Source organism: Phascolarctos cinereus, unplaced genomic scaffold (assembly GCF_003287225.1).
Source record: "Phascolarctos cinereus isolate Bilbo 61053 unplaced genomic scaffold, phaCin_HiC Scaffold_4;HRSCAF=312, whole genome shotgun sequence".
In the NCBI taxonomy this organism is placed as follows: Eukaryota; Metazoa; Chordata; class Mammalia; order Diprotodontia; family Phascolarctidae; genus Phascolarctos; species Phascolarctos cinereus.
The window spans coordinates 81994218-82021573 of record NW_027555847.1 but is presented as its reverse complement, the minus strand read 5'-3'; the positions used below and the strand labels follow the sequence as shown (position 1 = coordinate 82021573).

Genomic DNA, 27356 nt, shown 5'->3' with positions numbered 1-27356 from the left:
TTTTAAAAGATTAACCTTAGCCTAAAACTAAATAGAACAGCTAGAAAAATCTGAGAAGCTCACACAAACTTCTTATATACTTATTTACAATATTACTTTGCTTATTAAACCAGTTCTTCATAAATCATAATAGTAAGTCAATTTTGGCCTAGCCCTCTTCTAAGACATCAAATGAGTAGAATCCAACTTAATGAACTTTACCTGTACCATACTGATATCTTCTTTCCTGACTTCATTTAAGCACAGAACTACAAAAATCCCTCTCTCCCCAAAGTAATCTTTTCTCTTCCTTTTGGCATTCTGTTCATACTGTCATAGTAGACCATGTACTAACCTTAAGCCTGACCAACATATGTGTTTGTGCTAAGACCCACAAAGGTTCTCCTAAGAGTTCAACCACTGCAGAGAGACCAAATGCTGCCACTCCAACTCCGTAACTGGGTACTACATTAGGATCAGGCACTTCGAGGATCTGAGACCAGACCCAACCCAGGAACAAGGACCAAAACAAACCCAAGGGGACTCTAAAAGAAAATTTAAACATCTGCATTAAGGAAATTCAATATTATCATAAATTTATAATACAAATTTAAAAATCAATATAACCTATATAAGAAATTCAGCTGTATTAACTAATTACATTAACTTCCCAAGATATACCTGAAAATTAAAAATGCTAGAAAAATTTTGGTCTTGTGACTTACGGGGTATGTGGAAATGACCAAAAACATTATTAAATACAAAATCCTAGGAACCCAAAAACATACAATGCATTAAAGCAATCAAAGATGCTCCTTCATCAGACATTCAACTAGCTTCTCTTCTTCCTGCCACAACCTGATGTTCTAAGAAACCACATGTGAAAACTCGATTCACAAACAACCTGGTTTTAATTAAGCAGGAGTTATTATTTAATCAGTTTTCTCAAACAATCAGATATTTCTCTTTTCTCTACCAAATCCCAACTTACGTTAGCCATAAGAGGTTGATTGTTTGGCTCCAATTTCGGTTTGCACTCCCACTCAGGCATGCCCTGCGGAATGCCTCTCTTGCTAAGAAGGTGACAGTTGAGTAAAGCAATGTTAACCTAAAGAAGAAAAACAGGGGGCAGCATGAGCATGCTTGTTTCTTCACAATAATAATTCCTAGGCCTTTGCCAGTACCATGACAAGATAAGATTTTGTTACAACTGGTGAAGTGTAGAGGAGAAGATAGTTGTCATCACCAGAATTTTTCCAGAGGCCACATCCAGGTGTGCATCAAGACAAAGTATATACATGAGAGTTTTGTACACACCTATATAGACCATGGTCAGCTTTAAGACTCAAGGTAAGTCCAGGGCTATTCAACAGCCTGCTGACATCATGGCCGTGGGAAAAGATGTCTTGGAGTATGAAGAGGTAAAGGACACCACCATGTCAGCTCTCTGGCTCTCGTGCCAACGGGAGTGTACCTGATGCTTTGTTTAGCAGGGAGACTACAGAATCAGAGTGACACTCTGGACAGGTATTTAAACTATCAATTAGAATGAGATTAGTACAATTCAATTTAGTAGTAAGCCTTTACTGAGCTAAAGACTGAACTAAGTGCTGTGGGGAATACAACAAAGTCCTTGTCTACACCTAAAAGTATCTTTGGCTTCTTTTCCGTAATAGAGGGAGAGGGTAGCAAAAGCTAGGATGGCAGAAGAGCAGTTCTCTTCAGAAGCATGCTATCCTTTAGCAAAGCCAAAGGAAGATTATGCCACAGTAACAAAAGTGGAGACAGAGCCACTCTAAAGACTATTTTATTCCAATTGTTCCTCAGTTACTCATCATAATGACCTAAAAAAGGTGACAGATTAGCTACTTGACCCGGTGATTAACCAAATCCCTGTCCTTCCCCACAGCAGAAATCACTCCTCATGGGCCTTCTTCCACATGTTCATACTGAATCACCCTCCTCCCCTTCACAAACCCCCTAGGGGGCTCTGAAAGCACACAAAACAGAACACCTGGCAGGGAAAACAATCCATGTGCCCATTCAAACTAAAATCAATTATCTTCTCAGCTACTCCAGTCGTGGCTTTTCCATACCACAACAGTAAAGCAAACAAAGACACCACCACAACATAAAAATTGACAAAGAAAGGCACATGAGCTGCTCCTAAATAAGATGACAGGCTGTTATAAAGTCTAAGGAAAAACACAACTAGAGACACTGGGTATGGGCAACGCTAAAGTACGTCTCTATTTACCTCACATTTACTATTCCAATGATCTCTTTTGAAAGAAACCGAAGTGTAAATGCATTCAAACCGAAGGTAATCAAACGAAACAAGACCTACAAAACAAAGAAATGTCAGAATAGAATCCTAATAATGTTGACATTCCTGCCATATGAGCAAAGATACAATCTCACTTAAACCATGTAAATAACATACAATGGATTTACATAATATTGCAACTGGATTTTCATTTTCTTCTTAAACAGCCCTATGAAGAGGTATGAAAAGGTGCCCTGGAAGGTATTTTATACCATTCCCAATGTACAGAAAAGATCATCATAGGGATATTAAGTGGTTATTTTCAGGTAAAAAGGAAGGCAAGTAAGAGAAAACCTAGTTTTGGAACCATACTGGCATTCCCTCTAACTGGAAAGTTGTATTCTGTTTATAAATATAATACATATAGAACCTGAGATACAGTAGGGTTCAGCCAACTCAGTACAAGAAATATGGAAATCACTGGGTTGGTGTGGCTACAGTTTCATTTAATGAGTCTGATGAGCCACTTCATATGTTTTTTACTTCAAACTGCCCATTTGTAAAAATAGGGATTTGGAATATCTCAATCTTTCTAACTCAATACTCGGCAATGATTTAACTCATTTCATTCTTAAGATGAAATAAATCAAATCTTTTGAAAATTTTAGGAGAAAGGTATGACAATTAAAGCAAAGTAACATACCATCGTTGCTTAAAAGCCTTTAATGAAAGAGTAGGTATCTGAGGATAGTGAAAAAAGCACTGGGAAAGGCAACATGCTGTGGTAGATAAGCAAGGTGACTCCAGAACCAGGAAGACCTGGGTTCAATTCCTAACTCTGACACACAAATTACAAAGTCTGACTAAACAAATAAGCAGATAAATAAATAAATGAGTTAAGGGTAATAACTTTTTCACTATCTCCTCTTCAACAAATCACTTATCTCTGTGCTTCAGTTCCCTTATTTGTAAAATAGGGCAAATAAATGTCCTGATTCCTTTACTGGGTTATTACTCAGTTAAATACCAGATGTGAGAGTAATTTGAAAAAGTTAAAAGCACTACAAAAATGAAGTGTTACTATCTTCCCTCTTTCTCTCCCCCACCCTCCCACCCCCAACTAGTGGAAATCATGCATCTATAATCTATTTCCAAAGTCAAATAAGATTTTCATGGAAATTCGAGGCTTTGAGGAACACAGGAGCTAAATAACTTGTAGGTACAAAGAAAGCAAGAGATAGCATTGCATAATCTTCTCAATCTATATGCACATGATAGAAGGGGAGATGATGCCTTCTGCCTAATGCTGGTTAGTGTGTCCTTGTACCATTTGTGCCTTGATAGTGTCTTTTAAATATTTACCTTGTACCTCTCGATCTAAGAAACAAACCGTAATCAAATGTTTATTAAACAACTTGGCACAAAGCACTGCACAGGGTGTTCTATAAACAACAACTTACTATGTTAAGATGGGTAAATCTAGGACAAGATGTAAACACACATTAATAAAGAAAAGGAATGTGAAAGAAAGGAAACAAAGGCAGCTTGGTGTAGCTGAACAAGTACTGGATCCAGTCAGGGGACTTTGGGGGCAAATCATCTTCAGGCCTCATATTTTGAAGGTATAGGAGAAGATGATTTCTAAGGTCCTTTCTGGCTCTAAAACCTATGATAAAAAACAATAAACAAATACAACAAACATGGTTCTTACAACTCTTTATGTGTTTAGAGGTACATGGGATGGTTCGACTTGTGTTTTCCACTTAAAACTTTTATTCATCTGATTGAATTGGCAATTTAAAAACCTCACACAATCCTTTAAGTATCTACGGTGTTTATTTTTTAATCCATGGGTTCATCTGATTTTCACAACCATTTTACGAGAGTGTCAGGGTAGTGTGGTTTAAAGTTAAAAAAAAAAAACACCTCAGCAAGGCTAAGTTTCCCTCTCAGTTTAAAAGGAGAATAGTGCTTAGTAGTATAGACCCTTCTAAGGTTCTTATAAGATCAAATGAGAAAAGTCTACATAAAGTGCTTTAAGGACTATGTCAATGTTCAACTCTTATAATTCCCATTTTCCAAGGGGAGGAAAGGTGGGGGTCCAGAGACCGGGGTCTGCCATTTCACTTGCTGCCAGCGGCAAATTCCTTTCTTTCTCCATGTAAAATGAGAGGGCTGCAGAACAGAAATTCTAAAGTTCCTTCCAGCTCAGGGTTCTAAGAGATAACAGCTAATTATAATAGCTAACGTTTAGAGAGCACTTACTATGTGCCAGGCTTTACAATTATTATCTTATTTGCTCCTCACAACAATCTTGGGAGGCAGGTGCTATTATTATTCCTATTTACAGATGAGTTAACAGAGACGGGCAGAGGGGAAGTGACTTGCCCAGGGTCACACAGCTAGTACGTGTCTGAGGCCGAATTTGAACTCAGATCTTCCTGACTCCAGGTCTGGCACTTGCACCACCAGCTGCCCCGACAAGGGCACTGAGGCCCCAAATGGGGAAAGGGCTTGCTCCACGAATGGAACCCAGGCATCCCAGCTCGTTCGAAGGCTATCCCCCGCTCCCTCCCTGCCAAGAGAAACCGGGGAAGGCGGAGAGAGGCCCCGGGCCCGGCTCCCGGGGATGCTCAGGCCGGCCCAGCAGGGTCGGACAAGGGGCAAGGCGAGGAGGCGCCTCAGCGTCCTGGGGCGGCGCGCAATACCTGCAGCAGAAGCCCCGAGGAGGCGAGCCGGGCGGCCTGGCCCAGCACGTCCGGCCCAGCCGGAGGCTTCGGGCCTCTGGGCACCTCCAGGCCGTGCATCCTCTCCGCGTCCCCGGGCCGGCAGTTAACAGGAAACACCGTGCGCCGCCCGCGCCCCGCCCTTCTTCCGTCGCGCGGAGATGGCGTCACGTAGCGGTCGGCCCTCTGATTGGCGAAGACCGCGAAGGGGGGGCGGGTCCGGGTTCCTCAGAGCGCCTGCGCGGGTTTTCTTCGAGCAAGAGGCCGTTGGGGTTGTATCGTCCTTCTCCTTAACGGAGGAGTAGTCCGAGGCTCTGAGACTCCGCAAAGCCACGTAGACAATTAGGAGTAGAGCTGGGATGTGATCCCAGGGCTTCTGGTTCCAAATCCAGCCCTCTTGCCAAACACCATAATGTCTTCCTTTGCCTTTGTTCCTCCTCACTCTGCTGCCAATCCAGGAGTCCTGCCTGAAGGAGGGCCCACAGGGCAGACAGCCAGAAACCACGGCCAGAGAGTGTGATGTGTGTGGGGTGAGGGTCAGCAACTGGACCTGTAATTTCAGTGATTTTGGGAGCTCCCAGAGGAGGAAATTACCTCTACCAATGCGGGTAGAAACCTTTTCTTCAACTTCGAGTCTTACAGTTACCTAGCAGAGGGATTCTCCAAGGGGTCTCAGGACCTCTAGGATCTCCTAGACACCTGACAGGGCTTCCTTGAGGCCAAAACGATTTTCCATAATAATATTAAAACATTACTTACCTATTAAAGTGCTCCGCTATTTTCCAACTACCTATCTGTGGGAGACCAGATTTTCTTCATACACTTCAACCAAAACAACATAGTGCAAACATATAAAGAATCAAACCAGACATTCAAGAGATTTGCACAAATATATAGAATGATTCCATTCTCACTGAATTTTTTTGTTTTGGAAAATGTGTTTTCACAAAAATAGATATTTTTAAAAATTTTATTAATTTGTTTTGATTTATCAACAATCACTTCCATATGCTTTTGAATTTAAAATTTTTTCTCCCCCTTCCTTCCCACCACCCACCCCAAGATGGTGCACAATCTGATATAGGCTACACGTTTACATTCCTATTAAACATATTTTCACATTAGTGAAGTTGTAAGTAAAAATTAAAACCAATAGGAGGAACCATCAGAAAGAGGAAACAAAACTCAACAGAAGGTAAAAATAAGTGATAGCGATTCAACTTCCATAGTTCTTTCTTTGGATGTGGACAGCATTTTCTATCACGAGGCCTCTGGAGATATCTTAGATCCTCATAATGCTGAGAAGGGTTAAGTTTATCAATATTAGTCATCGCACAACATGGCTGTTATTGTGTACAAAGTTCTCTTGGTTCTGCTCATTTCACTCAGCATCAGACCATAACAAGTCTTTCCAGGTTTTTCTGAAGTCAGCCTGTTCATCATTTCTTATAGCACAATAGTATTCCATTACATTCATATACCACAACTTGTTCAGCCATTCCCCAATTGATGGGCATCCTCTCAATTTCCAATTCTTTGTCACCACAAAAAAAGCTGCTATGAATATTTTTGTATGTGTGGGTCCTTTTCCCATTTGTGTGATCTCTTCAGGATATAGCCCTAGAAATGCTATTGCTGGATCAAAGGGCATGCACATTTTTATAGGCCTTTGGGCATAGTTCCAAATTGTTCTCCAAAATGGTTGGATCATTTCACAACTCCACCAACAATGCATTAGTGTTCCAAACAAAAATAGATATTTTTAAAACCTGTAATAGCTGTATTATTTTTAAATGAATATCTATTCCTATGACTTTTAATTTCTCATATGGTAACTATCAGTAGATATAATCCACTTAAGCAAAAGCTATTTGGGGTCCTCAATAATTAATAAGTGTAAAGGGGTCCCTTGAGCAAAATGTTGATAACCACTGGCCTGAGTGTTCAGAGCCACCCAGTCAGTTTATGGCAGAGAAGAGACCTGAACCTGTGTCTTAGCCTTGAAGCCATCTCTCCCCCAGGCCATACTACCTCTGCAGGAGAGTAGTTGATGCTCTAGCAGGTGCCAAGTGGCAAAGTCCATGTTCTGCTAAGGATGTGGGTGCCAACTGCTCCATCAGCCTCACTGTCCTCATCTCCCAGCACTGATCTACAGGCAGCACTAGTAACTGGTCAAGGTCATCAAACTGAAGAACCTGGAGCTAAGACCTCTAGGCAGATCAGACCCTCAGATGAAGATGCTGTAAGCCCTGAGAGTCCTCGTCAAACTGGCAGACATGATATAATCCACAAATGTCCTCCTTCCCAAGCTGCCTGCAGTAAGAGGGAACAAAATGGAGTAGAGCAGGGGAGTAGAATAAGTGATGTGATGGGAGTGACATTGATCAATAAGCATTTATTAAGCACATACTACTATTCTGTGCCAAGTGTTGTGCTGGGGATACAAAAAAAGCTGAAAAAGTAGTTCCTTTTCCCAAGAAGCTCACAGGCTAACTCTGGTGGGGGGTGATGACAACATGACAACAACTATATTCAAACAACATTTGTTGTTGTTTAGTCCGACTCTTTGTGATCCCATTTGTGCTGCTGCTGTTGTCATTTTTGGGGTTTTTTTTGCAAAGATACTGGAGTGGTTTGCCATTTTACAGATGAGAAAACTGACATAAATTGAGTTAATTGACTTGTCCAGCTAGTAAGTGAGGCCACATTTGAACTCAGGTCCTCCTGACTCCAGGGCCAGTACTCTCTCCACTCTGCCCCCCTAGCTCCCCTCAGACCACAATATACAGGGAAAATTGGGGATAGTCTCAGAGGGAAGGCACTAAGATTAAGGGGGACAGAAAAAGGTGAGACTTTAGCTGAGACTCTAAGCCAGGAAAGTCAAAAGGCAGAGAAGAGGAAGGAGGGAATTTCAGGCATGAGGCCAGAGCCAGAGAAAATGCTTGGAATCAAGAGATGAGTGTGTGAGGAGAAGCAATGAGGCCAGTGTCCTAGATCAAAGAGTACAAGGTAAGGTGTGAGATTGGAAATGTAGGAAGGAAATGGAAATGTTACAAAGGGTTTTAAAAGCCAAACAGGGGATTTCATATTTAAATCTAGAAGTAATAGGGAGTCCCTGGAATTTATTGAATGGAGTCGGTGGGGGGTGGGGGTGGGGCACAATGAGACCAGAGGTCAGCAAAGAAATTTGAGTTGTACAAATAGATTTGAGAATCATCTACATAAAGATGATAATTGAAACATGTCTGATGAGATCACCAAATGAAAATGTATAGAGGGAGAAAGGAAGAAGATCCAGGACAGAGGCTTGGGAGGACACCCATGGTTAGCAGGTGTGACCTGGATGAAAATCCAGCAAAAGAAACTGAGGAGAGGTCAGACAGGTAGGAAGAGAACCAGGTATGAGTAAAGCCTGGGGACTAGGTGATCCCAGCTGTTACTAGCCTTTGAACCAGGCAGACTAAAGCTTTGATCAGTGAGGAGACATTGGGGTCCAAAGTGATGTCCCCCCTCTCCCCAAACCAGCCTTACCCTAGAGCTTTGTGCAGCCACTCTGGGCGTGAACCCCTACAAACCTATGGAATACTGCCTGATTTTAAGCAGCCACAACTAGGAAACTTACTCATCCAGAACGCAGCCAACAGGAGTTGAACAAGCAGTCATCCAGACTGTGATAGCCCTAGGCCTGAGAACTCCGACATGATCCAAGGCAGACTGGATCCAGACAGACTGAAGGGCCCAAGGGCTGAGCATGTTTTCACAGAGAAGGTGCTGAAATGTAAGAAACTATAAGACTTTGTATCTTCTTATCCTGTAGAGCTCTTATTCAATTGTAAAGCTACCTTAGGGGAGCCATCCAAGGGGTTGGAGACCTTCCTCTAGATTCTTGACCATTGTGCGGATACTAGTTTTTTGTTTTTTGTTTTGGTGAGGCAATTGGGGTTAAGTGACTCACCCGAGGTCACACAGCTAGTAAGTGTCAAGTGTCAGGTCAGATTTGAACTCAGGTCCTCCTGACTCCAAGGCCGGAGCCTTATCCACTGTGCCACCTAGCTGCCCCCATTGTGGGGATACTAGTTGAGCAGGACTACATAGTCAACTACACAACTAACCTACCTCCTTTTCCAACACCTTAATGACATCCTTATATAACTCCTCCTGCACACAATAAGCAGAGCCCAGAATTGAAGAGCAGGGCAAGATGAACCACCTCTAGAACGTTGCTCACTACTCTTAATGACTCTAAGATTCTCCCCGAAATGATGGCTCATCTTGTTAGCATTAATAGTCTTCCAATGACTATGACTGTCGGTCATGGAATACCACAGTTTATGAGGAATTAAAGTTAGGGGTCACTTGAGGTCAGTGAAGAATGGCTAGCATGAGTGAATGAGCTACAACACATTACCAAAGAAGACTTGCACAAGAGAAGTGGCCTTGCCCTGATATCCATGAAATATCAAAAGAGCTAGAGGGAGGCCTTCAATCTGGTGGGTAGGTCCTACGTGGATGACTTGTAGAAAGAAGTTAGCAAGAATTGCACTGTTTGAGAGGGCATGTAGGGGTTGCCCTCTGAACCATGGGAGGAAGCACCATGTACAGAAGATCACAGATCTATAGTAAAAATCAAAATCTGGGCCTTAGCTCCCCGTAGCAGAAGGAGCACTGGGCTGGAAGTAAGGACATTTGGGCTACTTCTGTATAACCCCTACATTGTTCAGCACAGGACCGAGCACAGAGGAGACACTCAATACATGCTTGCCTGGAAAATTTGAGGTTGCACTAGATCTCAAACCAGCTGCAAGGGAAAGCTTACGATACCCTCCCCTCTACCCTCACCTAAGCAGCCCTTTCTCCCTTTGTTCAGATTCATTCATTCATGCAATAAACATTCAGTTCCTACTGTGTGCACATCACATAATAGGCAGTGGAGAAAGCCCCAAATTTCAATAAAGGATGCTTTCTTGCTTTCATGAATTTAATGGCCTAAATGTGCATATTAATGTACTGATGGTGATGAAGTGAATTGATCCAGCCATTTTAGAAAGCAATTTGGAATGTGCTAAGGCCCAGATTTTGATTTTTACCATAGATCTGTGATCTTCTTCACAAGGTGCTTCCTCCCTTGGTTCAGGGGGCAACCCCTATATTTCCTCTCAAAAGTCATTAAACTGCCTACCTGTTGATCCAAGTGGCATCACTACTAAGCCCATACCCCAAAGAGGTCAAAGAAAGAGGGAAAGGACCCATATGTACAAAAATATTTAGAGCCTCTCTTTTTGTAGTGGTAAAGAATTGAATACTAAGAGATTACCAGGCAACTCAGGAATGGCTAAACAAATTATAGTATATACTATGGAATCCCATTGTGCCAAATGAATTGATGAAAAGAACAGTTTCAGAGAAATCTGGGAAGATCTGTAGGAACTGATGCAGAGTGAAATGAACGAAAACCAAAGCAATTTATACAATAGCAATATTAAGACAAACTACTTCGAGAGATATAAGAACTATGATCAATGTAGTGACCAGCCACAATGCCAGAGGACTGATGGTGAAGAATGCTACCCACCTCCTGATAGACAGGTGATGGACTCAGGAAGCAGAATAAGACCCATATTTTTGGATATAGCCAATGTGGGAATTTGTTTTGCTTGATGATGCCCATATGTATATACACAGATATTTTTAACCAAGGTTTTGTTTTTGTTTTTCCAATGGAGGGGAGAGGTAAAAGGGACAAAAACTAAATGTCTGTTAATTGAAACAGAAAGTTGAAAACATTTTATAGCTTGGTAAGATATAAATGCAGATAAACTTAATACACAATGACACATAAATGTATTAGAAAGATGCAAGATGGATATTTTTATCTAGTCTCTGTGTTGAGAAGTTAAGATTTAGACCTTCACAATCTGGATTCATTCTATCTTTCCAGGCTGATTACTCCTCTTCCCATATACTGCATTCCAGCCAAATCAGCCTCTTTGTTGTTTCGCATATATGACATTACATCTCCCATCACCATCCCATTGCATAGCCCGTTCTCCCTGATTACCTCTGACTCTTTACAAAAATAATGGAAGACAAGTAATTGGAGGAATATTGATTGCTCATGTTTGAACTGAACTAATATAAGAAATATGTACTACCTAAATTAATTTATAGATTTCATGTCTTACCTATCAGACTACCAAGAGAGTTACTATGTGGAGCTATATAACATAATCAAATTCAATTGGAAGAACAAAAATTCTAAAATTGAAAAAGAAATAAAATAATTTTTAAAAGTAAGAATGAAGGGGGAAACACTTCCAGATTTCAAACTATTTTATCAAGCAGTAATCAAAAATGACTTGACATTGGTTAAAAAAAAAAGCAGATTAGAAATAGACCAGGAAAGCAAGAATTTGAAACAATCTTAACTCAGTAACCCAGGATATGATAAAGCCCAGAACGTAAGCTATTTGTGTAATGATTTCCTATTTGACAAGAATTGCTGGAAAAAACAGGAAGGCAGTTTGGCAAAAAAGTAGATATAGATCAGCACCTTACAAAATGTATTACAATAGGCTCTAAATGGTTATTTGACCTAAATACAAAAGGTCATATAGTAGAAAAATTGGAGGAAAATGGAAGGAGATTCTTTTCACAACTATGATAAGGAGGAGAATTCTTTACCAAGCAAAGAACAGAAGAGCTCAGAAAAGATAAAGTGGGCTATTTCAATTACATGACATCAAAAAGCTTTTGCATGAGCAAAATTAACGAGGTTAGAGAGAGGGAAAAGTCTCAAGTGGAAAAAAAAATCTTTGTATCAAATATCTCTAATAAATGTTTGATATCCAAGGCATATGAAGAATTCTCACAAATAAAACTGTCATTCCTATATAACTACTGTTAAGTGATCAAAGGGTATGAACAGTTTGCAAAAGAAAAATTACAAACTATTAACAACTACATGAATGATTTCTCCAGATCACTAATATTAAGGGAAATGTAAATGAAAGCAACTGAGGTTTTACCTCACATCCAGCAGTTAGGCAAAAATGACAAAAGATGGGAATGATCAATGATCAATGATCAAAGAAGACAGGCACATTCATACCCTTTGGTAGAGTTATGAAGGAGTCTAATTGTTCTGGATTTCAATTTGGAATTATGCAAAAGTAACTGAACTCTATAACCTTTGATCCAGAGATTCCATTGGTGGGCAAATACTCCAAGAAGACCAAAGATATAAAGGTCCTATATACTGTACACCAAAAATTTGGAGCAGCATTTTTTTTTGTGTGGTAGCAAAGAACTAGAAACAAAGTAACTATCTATCCATTGGGAAACTGATAAACAAATTATGCTATATAATTGCACTGGGATATTATTGTGCCATAAGAAATAGTGAATATGAGGAATTCACAGAAATGTAAGAAGTGTTGTATGAACTGATGCAGAGTGAAGCAAGCAGAACCAGGAAACAATGACTTCAATAATGCCAATGGAAACAACAATACTATGAAATAATACTGTGTAATTATAATGATTAGTCTTGGTCTGGAAGGAATGATGAGGAAATGCTCCTCACTCCTTTTATTGGTGAGGTGGGGAATTATGGGTGTGGAATGTTGCATACACTGTCAAACTATGGTTAGTGTGTTGGTTAACTTTTTTTTGTTGTTGTTACAAGGGAAAATTTACTGGAGGTGAGAAGGGATATATTCAAAAATGACAGTGATATGAAAAAAAGACATTAATAAAATTTATTTTTAAAAGTAAAATAAGAGAGTTGGACCAAAAAATCTCTAAGGTCCCCTTCTGTCTCTAATCTTTTCCCCCATGATGATCTCTGTCCTAGTTTCATCATTCTTTTTTCCATGATTCTTTGCTCATTGGTGGAATCACTGCTGCTGGCTTGGAGTTGGGGGATCTGGGTTCAGATGCCAGCTCACTTACTTATTATCAGTATGTCCATGGGAAGTCACTTTACTACTCTAAGTTTCAGTTTCCTTTTCTGTAAACTAGGGATAATAATACTTGAATTCCCTACTTCAAAGAGTAGTTGTCAGGACAGGGATTTTTAAACTTTGAGGTTTTCCAAAATTACCAAAAATCTCAACTGCTACATGTAATGGCCTTTTCTCCATTCTCATCTTTGATTTCTTTGTAGCTTTTGACATTGTTGACCTCCCCTTTCTCCTGAATATCCTTTCCTCCTTTGGCCTTCTTGATCCTGCTTTCTCTTGGTTCTATTTCTACCTGGCTGACCATTCCTTTTCTAGCATAGGTCCCAGCATCTAACCATGAATGCTTTGGCATTCACCTTTTCTTCTGTCTATACTTTCTCCTTTGGTTAGCTCATCACTTCCCATGAGTTCAAGAGCATCATCTCAGGCAAATGACTCCCAAATCTATATATTTAGCCCTGCCCCCCAAACTACAGTCCCACATCACTGACTGCCTACTAGACCTCTCCACTGGATGTCTATCTCAATGGCATCTTAAACTGATCATGTCCAAAATACAATTTCTGATTTTCCCTAAACCCATCCTTCCTTCAAAATACACTATTTTTGTTGACACCATCATGCTACCTGTCACCAGCTTTGTCTTGGAGTTATCTTTGACTCTTCCCCCTCTCTCACTCCCATATTCAATCTGTTTTTTCAGTTCTGTTCATTTTGTCTCCGTATCTGACACACAGTAGATGCTTAATAGATGTTTGTTGAAGGAAGGAAAGAAATAAGCATTTAGTAAACACCTACTACATGCCAGGCTACATTCCAACTCTTTACAAATATTATCTCATTTGATCCTCCCAACAACCCTGGGACATAGGTGCTATTGTGATCCCCTTTTTACAGTTGAGCAAATTGAGGGAAAAGGAGGTTGAGTGACTCATCCAGTGTCACAAATGTTTGAGGCTGGATCTGAATTCAGGTTTTCCTGACCCCAGGCCCAGTGCCTTTGAACACTAATGAGCTATCACATCTTTGCTATTACTATTCTTTCTCCTGCACAATGTAGAGATCAGAGGCTCAAAGCAAACTCTGTCTGCATTTAGCCTGAGAGCTACAGAGTGGAAGGAGAAGGGACAGGAGAAACCCTGCCATTCTAGTTCTATGGTCCTTAGGAAACCTGCCCTTGCATCAACACTTGTCTAGGGGTGGGGAGCTCCTTTCAATCAGGAACTATTTTTTGCCTTTCTTTGTACCTCCAGCTATTAGCTCTTCTTGACCTCTTTTTGGGGTTTTCTTGGCAAAGACACTGGTGTAGTTTGCCATTTCTTTCTCCAGCTTTTTACAGATGAGGAAACTGAGGCAAACTGGGTTAAGTGACTTGCCCAGGGTCACACAGTAAGTTGCTGAGGCCACATTTGAACTCAGGTTTTCCTGACTCCATGCCTAAAGCTCTATCCAGTGAACCACCTAGCTGCCCCTCTTAGCACATGGGAAGCACATAATAAATACTTCCTGATTTACTGATTAGGAAGGGAAAGGGGAATCTCTATATACAGAGAAGAGAGGCACTGGCAACGTGTCTCTGAGCCTTTCCTGCTCTCTCGTGTTATTATCTGGGGTACGGCTCCCTGGTGCCAGAGGGTCAAACAGTGTTCCCCTAAGCTAAGCACAGGTGCTGGGTTTCTCAGGAACCTTGTTCTTTGTCATTTTCTCATCTTTATATCCAGATGGGCCCCAAACTGAAAAAGTCACCCCCTGCAAAGAGAGCAACAGCCCATCCCAATTTCATCCATGTTTACAGAACCATAACATTCTCCCGAGGTCTTGTCACTCTTTTTATCCTGGGCCAAAGTTGTGACAACACAAAATGAAAGCAAGTCTGTTGATGCAGAAGACATAACTCTTCACTTCCGTAAATTCCAAAGACCCAACACCAGGTAGAGCATCTGTGTAGGAGATCCAAGAGAGACAGGAAAAAAAGCCAAAGGACCCAATTCAACTCCATTTGATAAGCATTTATTAAGCACCTACTATATTCCACACATTGTTCTCTTCACTCATGTTACAAAGCCAAAATTTTAAAACAGTCCCCGTCTTCCAGGGACTTATTGCATGGGGCGGGGGGGGGGGTGGTGAGGGATAGAGTAGGTTATGTACTGTAACATTTACATGATAATTTGAGTAGAGAAGGCCCAAACACAACATCAATAAAAATGCTTCACTGTAAGGCCAAAGAGCCTGGCTAACCGGGTTCAAGTTTTGATTCTATCACTTACTGGCTGACTGTGACCACGGGAGAGTCACTTAATGTCTCTTTGGGCCTCCCTTCCCTTCCCTGCAAAATAGACTAGATTAGGGGTTCTTAACCTGGGGTCCACAGGTCTATGCTTAGATTTCAAGGGGTGAAGAACAGGGATGAGAAAATAATTGCATTTTTGGTTTTCATTAACATTTGGTTTCTTTTGTAATCCCATGTATTCCATTTTTCTTCATTTAAAAACATTATTGCTAGACAGGGTCATAGGCTCTACCGGTCTGGTAGAGGAGTCCATGACACAAAAAAGGTTAAAACTCCTGGATGAGATGGTTGTGAATTCCTTCTCAGTTCTAAATTGATGATGCGACCATTTCTAAGGCTCCTAAAATGAGGGAGCTAGACTCAACAGCCCCTAAGGTCCTTTCCAGCTTTATAACTATGATCACCTTTCATCTGCTAGAGGAAGGTGCCTTAATTCTAGTGCCTTCCCTCTACTGATTATTTCCTTTTTTATACCATATATAGCTTGTTTGAGCATAAGTGTTTGCATGGTGTTTTCCCCGCATTAGATCATGAGCTCCTCAAGGGCAGGAACTCTTTCATTTGTATCTTTGGCACTTAGCATAGGGCCTGACACATAGTAAGTGCTTAATAAAAGCATATTGGCTGACTATGATCAACATAGCTTTAAAGTCTCTGCTTCTGGAACTAGTAGTGTTACAATTCCCAGAAAAGGCAAATGAGTAGGGGCTTATTCAGGCCTTACTTCTGCTTGTATTTGCCTACAGAGTTCATTCCCCAGAGGGAGAAACTACTTTTCTCTGGGCCCCTGTACATACTGGGAGAGATGGCACCTTTCAGAAATGAATGTGAATATTTGTTAAGAGTTTGTTTTTATTTCCCCCAGTAGGAAGAGGCCAAATCAAGTCAAGAAGCACATATTAAGCACTTACTATGTGTCAGGCACTGTGCTAAGCACTGAGGATACAAAGAAAGGCAAAAAACTGCCCCTGCTCTGAAAAAAGCTCATATTCTAAAGGGGAAGACAATGTGCAAACAACTATGTGTATACAAAATAGGTGGGATAGATAGATGGATGGAGAGACAGATAGATGGATTAGATAGAAAGACAGATAGTTGGATTACACAGTTAAATAGATGGATGAAATGTTGTTTAGTCATGTCTGACTCTTTGTGACCCAATTTGGGGTTTTCTAGGCAAAAATACTGGAGTGGTTTGCCATTCCTTCTCCAGCTCATTTTACAGATGAGGAAACTGAGGCAAACAGGGTTATCTGTGGCTGGATTTGAAATCAGATCCTCCTTAACTTCAGTGCAGTAGCTCTATCCACTTCACCACCTAGCTGCCCTTACAGATGAATTATACAGACCTAGACAGAAAGATAGCCAGACGAATTGGATAGATAAGATAACATATATAGATAGATGAGGTAAGATGAATGGACGGATAGTTAGATGGATTATACATAAACAGATAAGATAAATGTATGGATCGACATAGTTAGATGGATTAGATGGATGGATGGATGGAATAGATAGATACAGGTAGGTAGGTAGATTGATGGATACATACTTATATACATGCATGTGTACGTACATACATAGACTGATGAAGACTTTTCTTCCCCTGCCCCAGTCCTCAATTCTGCTCTCCTCCCTTTCGCGCCACCCCCACCCCAAGCCTTCCATGCAAAGATTACAAAGGGCGGGCGAAAGGGCGGGGGGGGGGGCTGGGGAAGGAGGGAGAGCGGTTCCTCACGGTCCGTGTCCTCTGTACTCACTCCCTCGGAGGGCGTGGGAGCCCTCGGGCTGCTCAAGGCACACCTAACCATGATGGGAGCGGGCGGGCACACGGGTGGCAGTCATTAAAGAAGAAACCCTGCAGGCTGCTTTCTCGGGTTGGAGGGGAAGCTGCAGGAAAGCGGCGGCTCGGTTTGTCCCACACAGGAACCAAAAAGTTGGCACAGCTGCGGTAGGTCCGAGGCGGCCAGAAGCTCATTCCTTCCCTGGCGGCTCCGCTCGCCGCCGCTAGATGGCGAAAGTTCCCCGAGGAAGCAGAACCCGGAGCCAGGCGGGCTGATGTACGGTAGATACAGTAACAACTCCAGACTGAGGCTCGGCTCAGGGTGGTTAAAAGCTTCAGCACGTCGCTTGCAAGGCTTGTCCCTGATTTTTTTTTTCTGACCTGTTCTCTTCTGTGCATTTAAAAAACAAAAGCTTCAATGGCCTTCTTTGCTTTATCTTTCTTTGTTTTCTATTCTATCCCTATGTCCTCTCTGTATCCCACCCCCACCCCATCCCCATCGTTGAAAAAAAGAAAAACAAAACTCGTGTAACTAATATTCCTAGTTAAACAAAACAAATTCCTGCATTTGGCCTTGTCTGGAAACGTATATTTTATTCTGCATCTTGGATCCATCACCCCTTGTTATGGTCTCTCCTCTTTCCATTCCCACTCGGGCCCCAAACACACACAGTGGTTTGGTTTTGTTTTTTTAATGTTGTTGAAACTTTTTTGTTTTTATATCACCTTCTTTACTTAATATATACAATTCCCTACCCTTTCCCCGGAATAGATTAAGCATCAACTTCAGAATGAAAAGTATTAAAGTGGCCTTAATCTGGTGGGTGATAGAAGCGTTCACCTTTCGCCAGTTCTTCCGGGTTTTTGAGGTCATTGCCTGGGAGGAGCTAGATGGTAGAGCCCATCTAGCCTCTTTCACTTTGAAGGACATACATACCTCGTCACACTGTGGATAGCCCCAGGGAAGAGAAAGTATGCTGGGCATTGAGAGAACAAAGTAAGGAAAATAGCCCTGGATTTTGGAAGTTAGACCTTGATCTAACATTAACCACTGTGACCATGGGCACTTTGAACCTCAATTTCCTTATCTAAAAAATTGAAAACTAATTTTTATTTTTTCTTTAAACATTTTTCTTTATATCTTTTGTTTTTGTATCAACTACATTTCCCAATATAGCTTTTTCTTTTATAAGTTTAACCATCAAACACAAACATTTCAATATAAAGAAAAGAAAAAAGAAGCTGATAAAGAAACCTGTTAACTTCTGTTACGTCCAGTGTTTCTTTACCTGTGCCCTCTCCCAGAGTCATTCCTTATAAAATGAGTAACAAAAAGGAGGGAAGGGGAAATTCAATAAAAGTAACCAACATATTGACCAAATCTGACATTGTAAACAGTATTCCACAGCCATAATCCTGGCCTCTGTCATAAAGGAAGGAAGACATACTCTCATATATCTTCTTTGGATCTAATCTCAGTCTTTATAATGACACAGAATTCAGTTTCAATTCTTTGGACATTGTCCTTTCCATTTTTATTTTGTCATCATTGTATATATGATTTTCCTGGTTCTGCTTGCTTCATTTTACATCAGTTCATGTGTCTCCCCCCACGCTTCTTGCCAAGCACTCATTTAAGGAAATGCTTGCCAAAGACCACAGAAATGACACAATGTGTGTTATTTCCTAAAATCTGCTGCTTAGAGGGATTTTAGAGTTCACCTAAACCATTTGTCTTCATTTTACAGATTAGCTGTGTGACCTTGGAAAAGTAGTTTTCACTCTCTGAGCCTCCATATCCTTGCATGAAGTTAGGCCTCAGAGTGAAGATACCAACATTGACTTGGATGCCCCTGAATTGGGGTAGACCAGAAGGGGAATGGTCTACCTAAAAGCTGAGGCTGGGATGTTGAGCTTTTCCTTTTCTTTTTCTCTTTGGACATAGGTACTTGAGAATGTTTGGGTTTTATTGTTCTATTAAATAGAGGAGGTTACAGTCTGGTTGGAATCTAGAAGAAATATAAGCATTTAAACAGGTACATAGAAGGTTAGTCTACTGCCAGTTAGGTGATACATTGGGTGTTGTTCTTAGGTCCCAAAAAGTCATGGGAGAGAAGATAAGTTTTTGCAAATATCTCTGATTTACTGGATCTGTCTGGACATTTGAATTAGAGGGAGAAAATTCTGTGGGCATCCAAATGTCTACACAGAAAACAATTCCTCATCACATGGTGATGCTTCAGTCTTGACAAAGAACTTCAAATAAGATATGCTTTACCACACCACTACCCTGCTCACAACTTGTCAGTGGTTCCCTATGGCCCTTGGGACAAAAATATAAATTCCTTAATCTGACCTTTAAAGGCCTCCACAATTTGACTCCCACCTACCTTTCCAGACTTCATTTTGTTGGCCTTTATACATATTGAGCTCTGGCCACATTGACCTACTTGCTGCTCCCCAAACTGGGCCTCCAGCCTTTCGTATAGGTGGTCCCCAGGCCTGGAAGGTGCTTCCTCCTTACTGCCTCCATCTTTAGCATCCTTTGATTCCTCCAAGGTTCAACTCTGGTGCCATCTCACCAGAGGAAGTTTCTGCTGAGGTCAGCTCTCCTTGCCTGCACTCTCTTCTTCCCCCAAAACTACCTTGAACAAACTTATCTTTAGACATGTTGTTTTGCCCTCAATAGAACACAGAATCTTTGAAAACAGAGATGTTTTCTTTTTTCAATCTTCATATCGTTATATCTCCAGCATCCACTACTGAGCTATGTATATAGTAGGCACCTAATAAATGTTTGTTGAGTAGAGATGAAAGTAGATAAGTGACAAGGCAGTGGGTGTGGAGGAAACAATGAGGGCTGTGAGAAGAACAGTGGATTGGGAATCAAATGGCCTAGATCCTGGTCTTCCATCTGCTTCTGACTCCTTTGGAACCATGGGCAACTCCCTTTTCCTCTGTGGGAAATGAGAGTGTTGGCCTAGTCTCAAAGGCCCCTATCTAACTTTGCATAAATCCCCTGTGCTCAGGACCACCTCCCAGAATGCAAACTGGGTAAATTCCTAGGGTGATAGGTAGCTGGCTGGGCAGTAATTGAACAAGCATTTATTCATGGCCTGCTACATACAGTGTAAACACTGAAGATACAAAGGAAGATAACACACTATCTCGGCCCTAAAGGAATTCACATTCTAATGAAAGAGACAACCTGTAAACAAGTAGCAACAGCAATTAGGCCAGTGTAGTTGGGCCCTAGAGAAGATGGAGGGGCAGTTAAATGTAAAAACACAAAGCAGTGCTGGTGCCTTCACATACCTGGCCAGGTGCCAGACAAATGGTGGATTGTTTGTAGGGATTTTCTAGACAAGACCCAAGGACTTCTACATTCAGGCATATGCACTTACAGACAAGCTTTCAAGGGAGCATTAAGTCATCCCAAAGCAAATACTTCTCTGTCCTTTTTTGGCGAAGTGAATAAGGGGGTCTGTCTATGACCTTACTTGGCCACGTCCACGCATGTGCCAAAGACATATGGACTTTATCATCCATATTTCCCTAATAGCTAAATCCCAAAGTTTTAGATCTGGAAAGGACTTCAGAGACAATCTATCCTACTCCAACATCCTTTTTTAATAAAGGAGCTTGCTAAGGCCCAGAAAAGGGAAGGGATTCGCCCCAGGCCAAACAAGTTTTTGGCAAAGCTAGGACCAGAATCCAGGTGTCCCCTGACTTCCAAGCCAGGGCTTTGTCTCTGGGACCAGGCTACAGAAGAAGTGGTTCAACTCTCCTCCCACCATTAGGAGGTTTCATCTGCGATAACAACTTTCCTTTTAGAATCTCGAAGTACTTTGAGGGGTCATTCACTGGCAGCTCCCATTAGTCATTTTACAGAGAAAGGAAATGAGGTAGTAAGAGGTTTAAGTGCCTTTAAGAACTTAAGCGCTTCATAGACATGAAATGGCCGTTTTATTCCAGTCACCAGACCTTGGCTCCAGGCTCTGGCCCGGCAGTCAGTGTGGGAGGTAGAATAAGATCATTCAGCTAGAGTTTGGGACTGAGGTCAGTTCGGCAGCCACATTCTCTGCTGGCAGGAGATGCCAGCCAGTAGGGATTTCAGAGGCCCTGCCTTGCTATAACATTAAATGCACTTTGCTTAAATGTGACCATGGGGCCTGGCTCCCCAGAACTAGTACACTGGGTGGGTGGAGAGGGCAGTAGGCATGAGGCTTAATGCAAAAGAATGCTGTGTATGGACTTCTGGTTTAGTTGGTGGAGGAGGAAGAGGACCCCAGGCCCTCTTCAACTTAACCACCTGTGCCTGCAAATATAGAAACCAAGTCTTGGGCTGCACACACAAAAGAGCTTTATGAAAGTGCCAGCCTAGATGGAGGGAGGGACCTGCTTATTTAAAGAAAAAATGATTTAGGAACATGGGGAGTCTGGTGCCTTCAGTCTTCTGAGAGTTATTTTTTCCTCCTGCCAATCAGCTGCTGAACATGAAGTTACAAGAATGTTCAGAGACTGCTTTGAATCTGACACCTCCAGTGGGGCAGGCACAATGCGGAGGGGAGAGAAAGGGGGTAGAAACGGTCAGGGGTTTATTTTTGGACTGGCTTTTTTCCACAGCAGCGATTCGGTTCAATTTACATTTATCAAGGCCTTCTGTATGTAGCTTTATTTCTGGGCTTGGAGGATTCAAAGATCAGTAAGATCCAAATAAATTGCCCCAGTCACATTATGATCTAGTAGCATTAATCTGTATTTATTTGCTCTATAATTTGCTGCCCATGTTGCTGGGGGCGGGGAGGGGGTAGGGAGGAGAGGGTCCTAGAACCCTGGTCTAGGCAGCTCTCTGAACGGGAGTTTGTCACCATTTTTTTGTGTCACGGAGCCCTTGAGCAATTTGGTGAAACCTATGGATTCCTTCTGGGAAAGAAGGACAGGTCACAACAAATTTAACAAACCTATTCCCTACCTTACAATGGCTCACATTCCATCCTAGCTGAGATAAACTTTCTCAATTACCTTAGGCAAGTCTAAGTTTCCTGCACTGCAAAATCGGGATAGTAGACATAGCTTTGTAGGGTGTCAAAGCTGGAAGGGGTTTTCAAAGCTGAAGTAATGGAGAGATAGGAATGAGATCTGTGATTTCATTACAGATAGAGGGCATTCCTTATACCAGTGCAGGTTGGTACTTTCTCTGCAACTTACTGTCTTAGATCATGTAAGGGGTTCTTAATCTGGTCCATGAATTTTTAAAAAATTTGGTAACTGTTTAGATATAATTATTTTTCTTCTACATATTTTATTTTATAAATTTAAAAACATCATTCTGAGAAGGAATCCATAGGTTTCACCAAATTGCTAAAGGGGTCTATGACACAAAAAACATGAAGAACTCCTGTTCAGAGAGTTGCCTAGACCAGGGGCTCCCATTTAGTGTTTCATAAATTTCTTGGGGGTTTGAGAATATGGCCCAAGGGGTTTGTGTTAAAAATAATGTTACCTAAAGCAATAAATGATTACAGAACATTATAATATACTATCATAATATAACTTGATATAGTATATGATATAGTATCATAATTTGATATAGTATATGATATAGTATCATAATTTGATATAGTATATGATATAGTATCATAATTTGATATAGCATATGATATAGTATCATAATATAACTTAATATAGTATACAGTATCTTATTACTTATATAGTATATGACATAGTATCATAATATAACTTAATATGGTATATTAAGTTACCCTGGAAATTTGCAATACCTTTTTGTTGTGGTTGATAGAGGTTCACAGTGGGAACCACAAGCTTAAACCACTGAGAAGTTATGTGACTTACTCAGATCCATCCACATATTACCAGTATATATCAGAGGCAGAACCTGAACCCAGATCTTCTTGGCTTCCAGGCTACCTCTCTATCCACTATGCCACCTAACTGCCCATTTTACAGATGTAGAAACTGAGGGTCTTATCCAAAATCCCTCACAGCTAGTGTGACAGAGCCAGAATTAGACTCAGATTTCCTGATTGCCTGTTGGGTGTTCTCTCCACTGTTCCCTGGTGACTCAATTCTGTCTCACTGGGATGGTGCAAGGATCAAATGAGATACCATGTGAGAGGGTTTTACAAGCTATGAAGCTACTGGACAATATGAGGGATTATTATTTTAAAGTAACGAATCTATTGAAATTCAACACTATTTTCATGATGCTCGAAATCCTCTATGCTAGCTTCCCAGCCAACCTTACTCTGATGTATTACTTGAACACAGAGACTGTCCCTTTTCTCCCAAGTGAAAGAACCCTGGGTTTAGAATCAGAAAGTATCGTTCCATTCTGGACCCCGCCACTAACTGGCTCTGTGACCTAAGACAAGTCCCTTTCCTTCTTTGAACCTACTGAGGTTCTCCCTGCTCTGTCTTAATGACAGAGTTAGACTAGCTGGTCTCTGAGTTTCCTTCCAGCTCAAAGGATTTACTTATTATGTGTCACTCAAGTGTATGCTTGGGGAGCACCGACATTCTGTTCAGGCAGCCACCCTAGAAGGAACGCAAATGACAAATGGAAGGAGGTGAGTTTTCATTCCAATCTGCTCTGTAGGCATGATCATGTGACCCCTTTGTGGTTTCCCCCTGGCACCCAGTGACCAACCCCTTCCCCCTCATTGACTTTCTGTGGCTCAATGAGGATGCAAACACCATAAGACCTCACTGGGGGCAATTTTAAAACACAATTTTTTAAACTGATTAAGAAACATTTTGTAAGTGAGCGTTGTTGTGGGTTTACAATAGCCTTTTGGGCTCTCTAGGAATGACTGGGAAGAAAGTGAGAAGGGAATTAGTTAAGCAAGGATCTTGAGAGTCCCTTTGGGTTAGAACTTAGGAAGCTGGAAATGTTCTAAGAGCCCACATATCATTGCTTTTTATGGGAAACAGCTGCAGTGTAAGTGGACGCTTGCATTGAGGAGATGGGAGATCAGCACACACTGGACAGCCAAGCCCAACAGGACGGCTTTGCTTCTTTCTGGCTAGGCCCTCATTTCCCCTGGCCTCTCACCCCTTCCAGCTAACTCCTTTGGCATGTAGGCAGGCGGTGGGGTCAGTCCCATGGCTGACAGTGTGCTGAGCTCATGGTACAGGGAAAATATGTTTTCTGAGAGGGTGAAAATAGTTCCTTTTCCAAATATGATCATTTGAAGATAAGAAAAATAAATACAACAAGGAGGAGAAACTGGACCAGGGACTGACAAACCAAAACTCACATAAGACTAGCTCTGATATTTATAACTGCAAGACTTAAGAGCTCTTAGGAGAGATGAGAAAAAGCAATAGTTTTTTGAACCTTCAGCACGAAAGGGAGTGTGTGTGTGTGTGTGTGTGTGTGTGAAGTCAAGGGATATCTGAGACTGTTATGGAAGAGAAGAACTATGGCGGATTTTACCAACTCCTCAATTGCCACTGGATGAAAGACATTGCACACAGAAGTACACACTCATGTACTTGACATATAATATATGTTCCACTGTATGAACTGCCTGCCCTGATGAGTTCAGTGTGAAGGAGATTTCAGATCTAACGAAATATGAGGTGTCCTTTGAGCTACAGACACATAAAACCTAACAATGTATTTATAATTGGGCATTTGCTTCCATTTATATGTCTTAGGAAAGACAGAGTTGTCCAAAAAAAAAAAAAAGACACACTGAATCTTGCATCAATTAGAACATTGGGCCTTGACTACACCATTAGCCTGACCTTACCAGAAAGTTAAAAAGAAAATCTTCCTTTTTTCTAGCAGATAAAAATCAGAACTCTCAAAAAAGAGTGTTTAGGAAGTCAGGTTGAGTCTTGGAACTGGGTAAGTGGGTGTAGTTTTAAGAGGTGACTTTCCAAGGCATCCAAACTTGACCCAAAGTTCATCTTTATTTCCCACAGCTCCTCAAAATGTAGGATTAATGAATCCTAGAGCTAAAACGTATGTTTCAGATCATATAGTCCCACTGTTTCATTTTAGGGAAGTAAAATGTCAAGTAAAATTTACTTTAGATTAGAAAACTGAGGCCCAAAAAGGGGATGTGACTTAACTAAGATCACATAGGTAGTAGGTAGCAAAGCAGAGATTCAAACCCATTTTTCCAACTCCAAATTTATTGTTCTATCCCTATACCGTTCCTTATTCCCTATCCAAGAGTGGGAAACCTGAGGCCTCGAGGCCAGAACAAATCCCCAGTGAATGTCTGTGAAGTTTGGATTCAGTCAAAGGGCCGAATTTGAGGACCTAGAGGGCAACATGAGAACTCTAGGCCTCAGATTCCCCACCCCTGCACCATGATGCCTATAACATACCCACAGCTCAGATTAAGCCAACCTTAGCGCTGTCCTCTGAAAACACCATGATCATATACTGAGGTTATTTCCCTCTTTTCTATGTTTTTTCAAGTCCTACCCATCCTTCAAGCCTAGATCCAATCTCACCTTCTCTTAGATGCCTTCTTTGACTCTATCATCTCATACTGATTTTCACCCTTCTCAACTTCCTACTGCACCTATAGCCTGTTCTATGTAATTTGATCATAAAATACCCTGTATTATTCACTTTCATTTCATGAATGTATGACCTTGTCTTCCTAGACAGATTGTGAGCAATCTAAGGGCAGGGACTGTGTCTTTATCTTCTCTGTGTCTCTAACCATATAGCAGAATGTAGGGGTGGGCACATGGTGGACATTCAGTAGGCTTACTGGCTGATTGGTAGATTGCTTGAAAGTCGTTCCTGACTTTGGCCTTGGGACTGTAAGTTGCTCAGGTCTTTGGAGAAAAGTGTCTGATTAAAAAGTCTGCTCCCTGGCTTATCAAGATAGCACTGAGGTGTATCACTCATTTTTTTCACTAATGTTTACAAATATTTTTTTTCAAAAAGGGAAGAATTGTGTGATAAGGGGAGACCAAGCAGGCAAGTGGTATTTCTCTGTTTCTTGGGTCAATGACAGTTCAAAGACCCTTCAAAGTCAAAAGGCTATGAGACCGTTTACAAAAGAAGCATAGGTTCCAGCTTGTTGCTCTCTCTCTCTCTCTCTCCAGAGGTGGTCCATGCTCCCTCAGTGGAGAAAGCAAAGGAAAGGAAGTGTGTGAACTCTCAGGGGAAGCACCTGACTCGAATATTTGGTTGAGAAACACAGGAGGGGAAAGTCCACATGAGGCCACCCACCCTTGGAGGCAGGATGAAGGGGGAACTCCACAGGGTAGCTTATGCAAAAGAACCTCACAGGTTTATCTTGGGGCTTTCAGAAACCATCAGCCCTGTAACCACCAGCAGCCCCATGACCACCATTCTCACTCAATCTGGTCTCGAGCAGTTTCTGTGGTAGGAACTCCCAGAAAGGTAAAGTTCATGATGAGCCAGACTGGTCTGTCTTGGGGATCTAGTAGGTCCTCGATATTATTGTAGGTTGCCTTCAACACCAAATGCTCTATAGGCCAAGTAATACTCCAAAAGGCTAAAATCCCCCAAGATTCCTTTTAAGGGAGGTAAGGAGAGGGGTTGAGCTTGACCTGAGATTATGTTGTAGAGAAAAGAGAGAGAAAGAGAAAGAAGTCAAAAGCTGATGGAACAATGATATGGATCTCACCTTCCTTCCTGCCCCCCAGCATAAAACACTAGTCTGGGGAATCAGCATGTGGGATCTGGTCATGGCTTTGCTGCTTTCTAGTGGCATGACCTACACTAACAACAACAATGACATCTAGTATTTATGTAGTATTATGTAGTACAGTTTTGCAAGGGACTTTACATTTATTATCTTATTTGATCCTTACAACCATCTTATAAGGTAGGTGTTGTTATCCCCATTTTACAGATGAGGAACCTGAGGTCAAGAGAAGTTAAGTGACTTGCCCACAATCATCTAGGGAAGCAGGATTTGATTTCAGGTCTTCCTACTATGACACCTAATAGCCTTCCCTTCCCTTCTCTGGGACTCAGTTTCCCCATATTTAAGCTGAATGACTAGAATTAAACAATCTCTAAGATTCCTTCCAGACATGAATTCTTATGATTGTCTGATTTTTTTCCCCCTGCTCTTCCCATTCGTGAGGGAAATGCCTGTGCCACTAGGTGATAAGAAGGGAAAATCTATCAAGCAACAATTAGCAAATATGTATTAGGCATCTACCATGTTCAAAATGCTGTGAGAGATCTAGAGATGAATGAAACATGGTTCCTAGCCCTCTCAAAGTCTTTAGTCTAGGTTGGAAGATAAAATCTACACATATTAGAAATTGCCTAACAATTCTAAGCAGCGCATGGTAAGGATCAATGAAGATTATAAAC

The 27356-nt window shown here is 41.4% G+C and overlaps 1 protein-coding gene across 1 annotated transcript in view; it reads right to left on the bottom strand.

Annotated features, from left to right (window-relative positions):
• Positions 1 to 5096, bottom strand: part of RFT1 (RFT1 glycolipid translocator homolog) — a 45491-nt gene extending 40395 nt beyond the window's left edge. Inside the window, 4 exon segments of the mRNA XM_020971542.2 lie at positions 335 to 524; positions 971 to 1087; positions 2237 to 2322; positions 4954 to 5096. Of these exon segments, the coding sequence (XP_020827201.1) occupies positions 335 to 524; positions 971 to 1087; positions 2237 to 2322; positions 4954 to 5052 (492 nt within the window). The 5' untranslated portion in view covers positions 5053 to 5096.
• Between the last annotated feature and the right edge of the window lie 22260 nt (positions 5097 to 27356).